Here is a 13,063-nt window from a genome sequence, read left to right as displayed (position 1 = left end):
CATTAGAAATCTGTGAGAAAGTCCTGTTCACTTCATTTTTGTCCATGATACTCTCTACTGGCCTGAAACAACAGTATTTATAATGTGGACCATGAACCTTTTGAGTTTCCAAAACCTTTTCAAGGTGGTCCATAAGGTCAAAACATTAAATAATATTAAGGCATTATTTGCCTATTATATAGTACTCTTCTTTTTCCAACTATATATAGATTTTCTTCATATATACTACAAACAAATATCGTAACAGATTGAAAGTAGAAGTAAAAATGAAAATTAGTATTTTCTATTAATCTTGGGCATTAGAGAAATTTGCAAAATATGTAAAACAATGCTATTTAATTTTTTTTTTGAAAATCCAATTCTCATAAAAAAATTTTACCTATATGTAATAGTTTTGTGTTATTTTTTAATGAATTCCTAAATAGCAGTTATGGTTTCCAGTGTGGTAGATATTGATAAATAGAACTCAAGTAAACAAAAGCTCTTTTAAATTCCTTAGGTGTTTTTTTTGTTTGTTTGTTTTTGCTGAGGCAATTGGGGTTAAGTGACTTGCCCAGGGTCACAGAGTTAGAGTTTTAAAGTTGACCCTGCCATCTCCTTAAACTAGCATCCTACTTGATCCTCACAGACCAATTCCTAGAAAAAGTTGTCTATGCTGACTTCTATTAGGAAAATTGTTGGAAATAAGTTGTTCTGGAAAGCAGTGATTTCTAGTCATTGTCATCCATAGCATCGCATAAAATACCTTCTATAATGCAAAACAGTAAATATAGAGAGAGTACTTACTGTATGTTTTTTATTGGGTGCTGAGACCAAAGGCCTATAAAACAATCCCTGTTCCCAGAAAATTTTAAGATGTTTGGTGAAAACAGGGAAATTTTCTGCCTCTTTGGTCAGCTAATTTCTTAAATATGCAGGTTGTCCCAAAAGTCTTAGTGCAAGACTGCATCAAATAAAGACTATCAATGCTTTCTTAGTGCAATTTTACATTAAGATTTTTGGAATCCCTTGTATGTATCATGTACTAATTTAAGACCATCTATTTCTTTACATATGTTCCAAAAAAGTTAATATTTGAAAGAATGAGATCTATGAATAGTTCTTACGTAGCATTTAATATTTTAAGACCTTTACTCTCATTCTATTTCCCAAATATTTAGCAGAGCAAAAATTCCCCTTGCCTACCACATATAAACCTATTTTTTTCTTTTTTTATGATTTAAGCTAATCTATCAAAAATTCTGTATACTTAGGATCCTCTGGGCCCCTGCATCCCATATGGAGTATAGGCTTAATTAGCCAGGCTTATATTGGAAGCTCCTGACTGCCTTGACATTTATCTTCTGAACATCACAAGATCCTAGATGTCCATAAATGCCAATCCCAGAAGACACAGTGGTGACATATTAACAGAATCATTCTTGTGACAAGGAATCCAGCTTAGTTTTTGATCTGTGAAGTGAAATGTGATTTGGCTAATTAATAGCCTAAAATCTATTTATGTCCCATAAAAGCTTAAAAATTAGCCTCCCAACAAGTTGTACTGGTAATGCTGTTACTGATTTATATTTTAATCATTCTAAGATTCTCTTTCTTTTCTGTGTAGAAATAACCTATTCTATACTGTGAAAAAAATTCTGCCTATCTGCAAAATTATTACCTTACCTTAGACCAAATCAATGGAATGTTTCATGCCCATAACTTGAGAAAGTTGAGGAGTGGCATCGAAAGCTATTGATTTTATTTTTGTGAACATTTTGTAAGGATGGCTTGGCTATTTTTCAAACTTTGATGTTTTAGGCATTGAAATTTTTACATGGACTTTTGTCAGTTCTCATGCTGTCCTTTAAATGTGCTTGGCTCATACTAATCTCCTTTTTGGATGGCAGTTCTATATTCTCAGGACCAGACCAAATAAAGGAGCCTTAGAAGCATAGGTACATTTTGACAAATGAATGCATATTCAAAATAAATAAAAAGGAAATTTTTCTTAGAGAAAAAAAGTCATTTTGATAGTCAAAATGTCATGAAACAAGAATTTTTTCCCTAACTATAGAAGCAGAACTGAAACAGTAAATTTTATCCTGAATCTTATGCAACAATATTCCTGTGATATTTTATGGGCATAAACTGTGCTGGAGCAGAATGCCTGGCACATAATGAGTACCTGATAAGTGCTTTTTGACTGACATATAAAACTCCATTATCCAATGACTAATTACCTAGTCTTTGTATGTTTCAGGATTGTGCCAACATAAATTTTAAATTTTAATCTCATCTAAAAAAGGTTGATCCTTTAGGTAGAATCAGGTCCTGAAATGTTTTCAAGGGAGGGACTTTATATATCTTGTATGTATGTCTATGGGCAAAAGCTTTTTTTTTTTTTTTTTTTTTTTTTTTTTTGTATTCCCAGGGCTTGGCACAGTGCCTTGCACATAATAAAGGCATAATACATGCTTACTGCCTGATACTTGGTTTTAAATAACTGTCGTCTCCTGGTTTGTTTGTTTGTTTGTTTAGTTTGAATTGGAAAAAGAATCTTGGTTCCAGGATCTGACAGGGGTGGGGAAGTTAATAGAAAAACTGATTAAATTCATACTAAATTTTAGGGGAGACGACTCCCTCAGGTCCCAGTATCACCAACTCCATAACTGGTTCTGTCTAGAAAAAGATCTTGCATAGACCTTCACTAAAACATCTTTTCCTCCTGAAGCAGTCCAAAGTTAATTTGTTTATAGTTAGGATTTCCAATTCCAACATACAAAAACAGGGATGGAGGAAGCTCAGCTACTCATTTTTTTCAGGCCCAGGTGTAGGGCACTATTGCCATCTTGTGGTTATCAACGCAGCACACAAAAGAGTTGATCAGTCGCTTCAGAGTATTTGTAACTTCAGTTTCATGAAAAAGTGAAAACTGAAAATTTGGAAAATAAGAATATTGATATGTTTTATCTAAGGCAGAATTGTAAAAAGAAAGAGAATGAAATGGTTAAAAAAAAGACACCTCTCCCCCCTTAAAAGTTTGTGAGACTTTCATTTTTAATTTAGAAGCACTGCAGTTTTGTGAATATAATTTTATGTTCATTAATTTAAACTAATAAATTTTTAAAAAGCAATCTTTTTTTAAAATAATGGGAGAACAAGGGATTTTCCACTATTATTTCACATACAGTGTGTTTTGTAAATTAAAAAAAAAGTATAGGTTGCTATATTCTAATTGGAAAATTAATAAAAATTAAATTGTAATTCTTAAGGATGTAATCATTTTGGTATCGATTATTTTTAAAAATACCATAACCTTAAACCAGTTCCAACCTCAAACCCTGCACCTTCCTTTAGCAGTCTGGATGTCCCTCCCTTTTTCTGGGGGTCCATTGACATGGTCCCAGATTTCATTTGGGACAAGTAGTCAGCATGAGCCTTACTGCTTCTCTTAATCTTAAATTGTCCACCATCATCAGCCTCCCCAGCAGCATGGACTACAGAAATGTGCCTATAGGTATATATATATATATATATATATATATATATATATATATATATATATATATATATATATACCTAGTCCTATTAATTTTTAAAACAACACATATGACCTGACCTAAAAAATGAATAAAGCCTCACCCTTCAACAAATCTCTACACTTTTCTTTTCTTTTTCTGAGGGTGGGGTTAAGTGACTTGCCCAGGGTCACACAGATAGGAAGTGTTAAGTGTCTGAGACCAAATTTGAACTCTGGTCCTCCTGAATTCAAGGCTGGTGCTCTATCCACTGCGCCACCTAGCTGCCCCTACATTTTAGTTTTCAACATGACCTATTATGCACTTTTTGAAAGACTCCACAGAAATATGGAAAAAGAATAAAGTGAAAAATCAAACCATGATCTTTTTATCAGAATCAACCGAAATTCAACAAGCAATTCATAAGACTAAAAAGTGATTTATATTCTCAACTAAGAGCTCATTTTTCAAAATACTTAAAATATTTAATTTTAATCATTTTATTGTATTTTTATACAAATGAATTTAGAAATTAGGAACCATAAAGTATGTCCCAATTACAAATTGCAGCCACCAGACAAAAGTAGAAATCACAGACAACAAAGACAAAAAGGAATGTACAAATTTCTTTTCACATTCTGAAAACTCTCTATTAAACACTAAACATTTGTCAAAGAATTTTAAGTCATTTGTATAATTCAGCTTTTCCACTTCCACAGGAGAAGCACCTTAGAGGGAGCTGTCCCAAAGGCCAGGTTGAGCTGTGACTCATTAGTCCAATCACTTCCCTTCTTGGTTCCCTAAGGCACTTTGTAACACAGTAAGTTTCGGGGAAGGTGCTGACCTATATTGGCAGAGGAAATTTCCTTCCCTGGAAAATCATAAACACTGAAGTCATCAATCACATGTTCACTAAATTATAATTCATACCACTGAACTCCTAGGTCCAATCCCTTTCCCAACCAACATCCAGATGTGGCTGAGCATCTGTCCACAAGAGCATTTCATCACAAGATTGCTGCTCCATTCTTTGCCTTTCTTGTGCCTGAGAAGATATTGTTGGATAAGATATTTGGCTCAACAGTGATACAGAGTACCTACGATACCACAATATCAGATTCATCATCTGGTGTTCACCTAATGAAATGACACAATAAATTTTACAGGATGTCTATAGCAAGTACTTCTGATTATATTCTATAAGTCTTCCTTATGGTTTCTCCTATGAGCTTTATATACATGTACATCTTTCTCGAGATCATAGTGAACCTCATGAACAGTGAAATGGTTTCCCAACATCTTTAAGAAGTTCTGATCCCGTTCATAGCGGATGCGGGCAGGACAGAAGGATTACAGAATGGTCGCTGCAGAGATGTTCCAAGGTTTGAAGGAGGTCTGCAAAAGTCTCTTCCAAGTATATGATGTCAGCCCCCAGGATCAGGTCGAACTTGCCAGATGAGAAGTTCCCCAAATTTTGCCCCCAAGTCAACTCCTTCACCACAGCTTTTGGTTGTATATCGTGAGGCAAAATTGGCTTGAACGTTGGACTTGAGAAAAATCTAACGCTATTTTCCGATCTGTGATGGTCACATGAGCACCTAGAATGTGAGTCAAAAGAAATGATCTCATGAAAAATAATGTCCTCAATTAATTAATTAATCAGCATCCCCTAGAACTTCTCTTAGGCAGGTAAGCAATCAGGTTTAGTGGAGGAGAATAATTTTATAATCACTATTTCTAAGTCAGATAGGACCTTTGGCGCCATTTAGTCCAACTCATCCCCAAAGAAGGAGGTCTTTTACCCACCAAACAAATGGTGGGGCTTAGGAACACTGCCTAGCACATAATAGGTGCTTAATATATGGTTAGTGATTACTGAGGTGATAGTCCATCTCACTTTTATTAGGAAGTTTTCCTTACATCAAGATTAAATCTGGTGCAGTGGATACACCACCAGCCTGGTCTCAGACATTTAAAACTTCCTAGCTGTGACTCTGGGCAGTCACAACCTCAATGGCCTCAGAAAAGAAAAAAAAAAAAAAAAAAAAAAGATTACATCTGCCTTTCCACAACCCCTATTATCACTCCTACTTTTGCCCTTTGGGACCAAGCAGAACAAGTCTGATCTATATCACAGCCTTTCAGGCAACTATCTGCTGCTGTCATGTGGCCCCTAATCTCACTTTTGTTGTCCAGTTCTTTTAGTCACATGTGTCTCTTTGGGACATAATGGGGGTTTCTTGGCAGAGATATTGAAGTGGCTGGCCATTTCTCCAGCTCATTTTACAGATGACAAACAGGGTGCCATGACACCCAGGGTCACACAGCTAGTAAGTGTCTTAGGCCTTCCCGACCCCAAGCCTGGAGCTTTATACACTCACTCTATGCCCTTCCACATTTCTGGTTTGTAATCTATCCTTCCAATAGAGCTTCTAATGTAATATGCCACTTGAGATATGGATAAAAATTCTGCCATTGCTAACATTACCATATATATGTATCAGCTGTTAACCTATCTTCCATGTGTTCTGGTATGTGCTTAAAGATAAAATTAGAGTCTTCCTAACAGTCCTCAAGAAACAGAAAACCTAAAATGCAATGAAGGAAAAATCATCTGCAAGTTAAGCAAGAAGCCCCTGCTTCCCATTATCATGGGATCTGTGAACTTTTAAAAATATGTATATTTTTGTACATATGTATACGTTTGTACATATGTGTGTGTGTTTCAATGACTATTTCAACATAATCAATTTTTTCTTTGTAATATGATAGATGTTATTTTATGCATTTAACATCATTTTGGGAAGGGCTCTGCCAAACAGGACCATGATTCAGAAAAAGGCTAAGAAACTTCTTTCTTCCCATTTACCTAATACTCTGTCCTGACCTTTTCTAAATAAGAACAGCTTCCTCCTCAGTAAAATGAGAACAATCAGAAATCCTGTCTCCAGGGTTGTTGTGAGGATCAAATGAAATATTTGTCCAGTGCCTGGCATGTAGCAGTATTCTTATGTAAAAGCTAGTTAATTATTATCAGTATTATTTATTATCCCTCAAGCCAGAGCCTCTCCTTTTTCCATACATCACAAGACTGCATATGCCAACTACTCACTTCTGAACCCCGGAAATGCACTTGGGATGCTAACAAGAGCATGGGGGAGATTCATGGAGCTGAGGAAGAGTTAGGGAGGCCACGTAATCCCACAAGAGAGCTAATGGGCTAGAAGATGAGATGAATAAGAGGTCTGCAAGTCGCAATAAGAGCAAATTAGATAGCAATGATAGAACAAAGCTCACAGTGGAGTGGGATTATATCCTAGGAGACAGAGCCAAGTGCATGGAATGATCAGGTCCAACATGGAGTCAGTTAAGAAACACCAAAAAATCAAGGGCAATTACCATCCATGAAAGAAAGCAGACAACAAAGAGTCCACCTGAGTTTGTGTGTGTGTGTGTGTGTGTGTGTGTGTGTGTGTGTATCAAGTAATAATCAACCATGATTCTAACAAATCAGTGATGAAGAATGATACTCTCTTAGGAGAGAGATGGGAGGGAGAATTTGGAACTCAAAATATTTTTAAACGAATGCTGAAAAATTACATAAAATTGCATTTTTTAAAAGACAAAAAAAAAAAGAGAGAAAATAATATTCTGCTCTTGAGGAAGAGGTGATGAACCAAAATGTAGAATAATTAAATATATATATACATATGTATATATATAATTATAATGTTATATGTATATTATATCATAATATATAAAATATGTAAATAATTAGACATGGTCAATGCAGTAATTCATTCTGCAAAACTATACTTACTTGTTACATAACTTACTGTTACAAGAACTTTTTTTTTTTTTTCTATTTGGGGTTTGGGAAGGTGGGAGGGAAAAAAACACATGAGAAATGAAAATTTTAATTAAAAAAAAGTGCTCTATAATTACAAATATTATGTAAATAAACTATTATTATGGGAGGATATCTAGGTGGCAGGCCTAGAGTCAAAAAGACCTGAGTTCAAAGCTAACATCAGACACTTACTAGCTAGGGAACACTGGGCAAGTTACTTAATGTATGTATCCTTCAGTTTCCTCATCTGTAAAATAAGCTGGAGAAGGAAATGGCAAACCACTCCAATATCTGCCAAGAAAATCCCAAATGGAGTCACGAAGAGTTAGATCTGACTAAAAAACAACATTATTAATGGAATAATCATCTTGCTTGGATATTCAAGTTTTGAGGATAAAAACAAGGATGGAATGGAAGAGGACTTTGATTTAAAAGTTGACATCAATGAGGAAAATAATGGGATTCCTTTTTTAAAAGCTAAAGAGAGGGAAAGAAGGTATGATTCATTGAATGGTATGGGCTTTTTAAAAAAAGGCATCTGAGTGATGGTGGTAGAACCATCAGTCTGAAATGGTAATAAGAAGTATAGCAAACCTCCTTCCTCGTCCTACGAGCTAGGTAGGAACAGGCCTCAGTTGTAAAAGCAGGGAAAACTCAAGCTTCAGTTAATTAAACAAGAAAATAGGAATGCTCATGAAAAAGGTGGAAGATGAAGGAGAATTTTAGAAAAACTCTCTTTTAGGAGTCTAGGTGAAAAAGATTTAGGAGATAAGAGAATCACTTAAGTCTGATAAGGGGAGAGGGGGAAGGGACCTAAGTGATCTTGAACCAGTTCTGGAGTCAAAAAGCCCTGAGTTTAAACCCACTCTCAAACACTTTATAGTTGTATGATACTGGGCAAGTCATTTAACCCCATTGCTTCCAAAAATAAAATAAAATAAAATAAAATCTGTTAAGGGTAACAGTATAGAAGGAAAAATAAAGGGGGATTTTGTACCTAAGATGGTCCCTCAGTTTTTATCAGTTTTCTCTCATCTGTAAAAGGAGGGATAATTAAATAGCAGCCGCTTCCCAGTGTTATCAGGAGGATCAAATGAGACAATATTTGTTATGTGCTTGGCACAGTGCCTAGCACATAATAAGCACTATGTAAATGTTAATTATTATCAAGGTCAAATTAATGTGGTTACTGAAGGAGTTTGTTGCCATACTGAATGTGGCCTAATAATAATAGTAATAAACGGGCTATTGATCCATAACCAGTGAAAAAAATAAGGTCTTCCAAAATTCTTGGAGCAGTTTTAAGCTTTTAAATCTTCTAGGAAACCTTGTATATACATTGAAACCTCCTGAATAGAGAAAATTGTCAACTCAAGAAAATGCCACAAATACCTGTTCTTTTTTTTTTTTTTTTTTAATGTTTACTTTAAACACCATGTGAATTTTAAAGAATTAGGCAAACTTACCCAACAAAGCAGCCACAATGCCTACTAATCCTGTCCCAGCTCCTAGCTCAACTGCAGAGCAGCCTTGAAGATTGAAAGCTCCCATCTCCAGGTAAGTACAGAGAACAATAGCCTAGTCAAACCAGAAGACAAATTAAGAGACATACTATGTGCATGCGTATACACTCACAAGGAAGCTACACATTACACATTACACTGTTTTTAAGATTGTAGAAAACACTTCAAATTTGAATCAGGTCTTTGGTAAAAAAATAAAACATGAAAAAATTCCATTAAAAAAAATTAGCAGAAGTCAGAGAAAGGAGGAAAAAAAGAAAAAAGTAAGAAGTGCACAGCAAAGAACAAATCTATAAAGAAGTAAAAATAGTATTGAACACAAAGTCTAGTATTTATTACATAGGTTTTCTTGAAATAGAAATTTGTTTTATATTTTGAATTTTTCTTGTGTTCTGCTGTGCATAACAATGTTTTTCATTTTCTATTTTGTATTTAAATTTAAAGTTTTAAATAAACAAATTTTAATAAATTTTTCTTTTCTTTTCTTTTCTTTTTTGAGGCTGGGGTTAAGTGACTTGCCCAGGGTCACACAGGTAGGAAGTGTTAAGTGTCTGAGACCAAAATTTTAATTAATTTTTAAAAAGAAAAATCAGAATGGTTGGCCGATGAGTTTGGGTTCAAATTTTATTGCTAAGTTGTTATAGAATGTGATCTCTGGAAGATCTTTATCTTACTGGGGCTTATAGGCTTATCCTTAAAAATGTAAATAAATGAAGGAATAACAAGTCTTTTCTTTCACAATCTCTAGGCCAGTTTTGGGTCCTTTGGGGATTTTTAATTAAAGACAGACTCTGGGGTATACGAACCGCATCCCATACAACGGCTGCCACACCCAGCTGCTTCCAGTCCTGCTTGATCTGGATGGTGTGATTCACAAACTTATAGGTGGTCAGAGGTTTGTAGAACTTCTGGATCCCTAATCCTTCCGCGTCATAGGGGACCAAGGCCATTGTGTCTTTAGTCCATGGAGAGGGTTTGCCTTCAGTCTGTTATAAAAGAGAATCTGTGTAAAACTGTCCTGGGGAATGCAGTTTCAAAACCAAATGGAGTAGATAGTAGAAGATGAAGGAGAAAGGAGGAGGAGGAAGAGGAGGGGATGAAGAAGAAAGAAGACAAAGAAGGAGAAGAAGAAGAGAAAAAAAACAAGAACCACCCAGATGAAGCAGTGGATAGGGCACAGGCGCTGGAGTCAAGAGAACCCGAGTTCAAATTCAGCCTCAGACACTTAGCACTAGTTGGGGGGGGTCCTCGATAAACCATCGCTAAACTAATTAACTAATTAAAAGTCTTAGGACTCAAAGACTGTTCGGTCTATTTCTGTTTTGAAGAAAGGGAAAGGCAAGTGGTCTGCATCATTTGTCTCTTTCCCCTCCTAACAGTCCAACGGGGGTCCCTCTGGGCTCAAAATTTTTCCAAATAGCTAATGGCCTCGAGTCCCCTCTAGTTTTGGGTTTATTTTTAATCCCCTCTAATTCTAAATCTATCATCCTCACAATCCATTTCGCTATACACTTTATTTTTTCTATTTTATCTTTTAAATGTCTTTTTGATATTTTTAATTTTAAAAAATCATAACACTTTCCAATGATCTCCTCATCCCTAGAACAATTCTTGTAATCGATGTGGACAAATGAAGTAATTCATCATGTTTTATTCCTTTCTGAAAAGATCTGAGCTTCCTTTTCCCCCTGGAGAGGGGGCGTGGCCGGAGGAGGCGGCAGGCTGTGGGGTTCTGGGAAGTCTTGGTTTTCCAGGCCACTGGGGTCCAACTCAGTTGTAAAAGTGCCCCTAGTGTGGAGGACGGCGTCCCCGCAGGCGCCTCGTTTTAAAATGGAATGTGATCAATGTTATCCTGTATTTTTATTGATTTTGTGAAATCTCTCATTTAGGAATGACAGTTACACTTATTGTTAAATACGACAAAGCCAAGGATGGGACTGGTGATTAGGATAGATGACCCAAGGTTAAAAATGGACTAAGGATAATGTTTACTGTAAAAAAAAAAAATACAGTTAATGTGATGGAATATTTACAGTTGTAAGAATGCCGCGTCAAAGAAACCTGGGAAGACTTGTAGGAACAGATGCAGAGTGGAGGGAGCAAAACCGGGAAAACCATCTACACCAGGACTGCATGGTTCCGAATATAAATGCTTTCTAAGGCTGGGAACTAGCCTCCATAACCACCAAGCCGAATCCTGGGGCCCGAGGAAGCCCCGCCCCCTCTACATCAGAACTCTTGGGGTTTGGGAGGGCCTCAGGGTGGGTCACCCCTCTACTGCGTGGAAGGCTACGCCCCCCAGGTCAACACCCTCCCCCCCGGCCGGGTACTTTCGAGGTCACTGCCCCTCCCGCGGGCACCTCCTCAAAGGAAATCGAGGGAGCCCGGTTGCAGTGGGGCGCTCAGAGCGCGGGACCCGGACCACACTCCAGCCGGGAAGCAACGGTTAGAGTTCAAGCATGGGTCCCCGGATGCAAGGGCTGGGTTTTAAGCAGGAAGAAAGGTGCAAGGGCCCGGACTGAGGGCAAGCCCGCAGACCAGGTCCAAGGCTGAATCAAGCCTGAGGCCCCGGGTGCAAGGGCTCGGAGCCAGCCTGAGGCCCCGCGTGCTAGGGCCGGGCTCTGACCTGGGTGCAGGGCCTGGGGGTAAGCATGCGGCCTGTAAAGGACCGGGCTGCGCGCAAGCCCGCCGCCCAGGTCCTTTAATAAGGGGCCCCGGGCGCAGGACAGAAGGCCGGGGAGCTACCCGGCGCCCCGCTTTCCTTACCAGAGTCGCGGCCGGCCAGCTCGGTTGTTTTCCCCGCCTCCCGAGGCTGACGGGATTACCTAGTCTGCCTTAAAGGGCCAGGCACCGGAGTGTGGCAGCTCTTGCAAGTCAAACGGAGTCAAACCGCCGGCCTCTCGTTTAGAGGCTAGTCCCACGGGCATGGAAGCTCGAGCCAGGCAGGGACTGTGCTTTGTGTCTCGGGTCCTGCAGAGAGCGCCCTAAATAAATGCGAGTTAATTGATTAATACGCCAGTGATCGTTGTCACTGTTGTGAATGCTCCCTATGACGTCACCCTTCACACCTCCAGTCTGTGGCGATAAGTGACTTGCCCAGGGTCACACAGCTAGGTTCCCTATGACGTCACCCTTCACACCTCCAGTCTGAGGCAGTGGGGGTAAGTGACTTGCCCAGGGTCACACAGCCGGGAAGTGAGACCACATTTGAACTCGGGTCCTCCTGACTTCAGGGCTGGTGCTCTATCCACTGCGCCACCTAGCTGCGCCACCTAGCCGGCCACCTAGCCGCCCCCCCTTCTGTAACTCTCTAATATGAGTTGAGCGAGAACAGTGTGAACCGACTGCAAACGCGAACAGTTTTGAAAGTCGGGATCTCTCTGATCAATGCAAGGGCCAATCTTAGGTCCGGAGGACTCAGAGCGCGGATGGACTAAGCGCATAGAATGAGAAGCCCTGTTTTCACATTCACACGTATATGCACCTGTATATATGCACACAATATACTTTCCCCAATTACATGTTAAAAACAATTTTAATCTTTTTTTTTAAAAGTCTTGAATTCCAAATCCTATCCTTCCTTCCCCACTTCTCCCTCTACAGCAAGCCCTGAGATCTAGATTAGACACGTGCAATCATGTAAAACATTTCCATGTTAGCATTTTGCAAGAGAAGGCTTAATAAAAGAAAAAAAATGAAAGAAAACGAAGAGAGCGCATTTCATTCTGAGCTCAGAGCATCGGTTCTCTCCGGAGGCGGACGGTCGGCTTCACCGTTAGCGCTTTGCGATGGTGGTGGATCCTTGAAGTGCTGAGGACAGCGATACCTATGTAGGAAACAATTCTTTATCCTATAATATTCTGCTACTGTGCACAATGATCTCCTGGCTCTGCTCACGTCACTTTGCACCGTTCGTGTCACTTTGTCCAGGTTTTTCTGAAATGATCCTGCCTGCCAATTTTTTATGGCGTGATACAATCCCATTACAATCACATACCACATAGATGAAGGTAATGGAATATTATTGTTCCATAAAAAGTGATGAATAAGCTGATCTTAGAAAGGCCTGGAAAGACATGAACTGATGCTGAGTGAAACAAGCAGGACCAGGAGTACATTGTATACAATAATGCACGAATGTGCGAACATCCGCTAGGAAAGGCTTGGTTCTTCCCAGGGGTTCGGTGATC

At 38.5% G+C, this 13,063-nt stretch overlaps 1 protein-coding gene across 1 annotated transcript; it reads right to left on the bottom strand.

Annotated features, from left to right (window-relative positions):
* Positions 1–3,923: 3,923 nt before the first annotated feature.
* On the bottom strand, positions 3,924–11,628 carry METTL21A (methyltransferase 21A, HSPA lysine). The gene is given in 7 exon segments (XM_074298901.1): positions 3,924–4,835; positions 4,837–5,028; positions 5,030–5,056; positions 5,058–5,098; positions 8,817–8,928; positions 9,680–9,859; positions 11,500–11,628. Coding segments are annotated over 7 exon segments (717 nt in total). The 5' UTR covers positions 11,527–11,628; the 3' UTR covers positions 3,924–4,697.
* Positions 11,629–13,063: the final 1,435 nt, after the last annotated feature.

This window comes from Sminthopsis crassicaudata, chromosome 3 (assembly GCF_048593235.1).
Source record: "Sminthopsis crassicaudata isolate SCR6 chromosome 3, ASM4859323v1, whole genome shotgun sequence".
Classification (NCBI taxonomy): Eukaryota; Metazoa; Chordata; class Mammalia; order Dasyuromorphia; family Dasyuridae; genus Sminthopsis; species Sminthopsis crassicaudata.
Note: the sequence above shows the minus strand (reverse complement) of the source record. Positions and strands in the feature narration are given on the sequence as shown.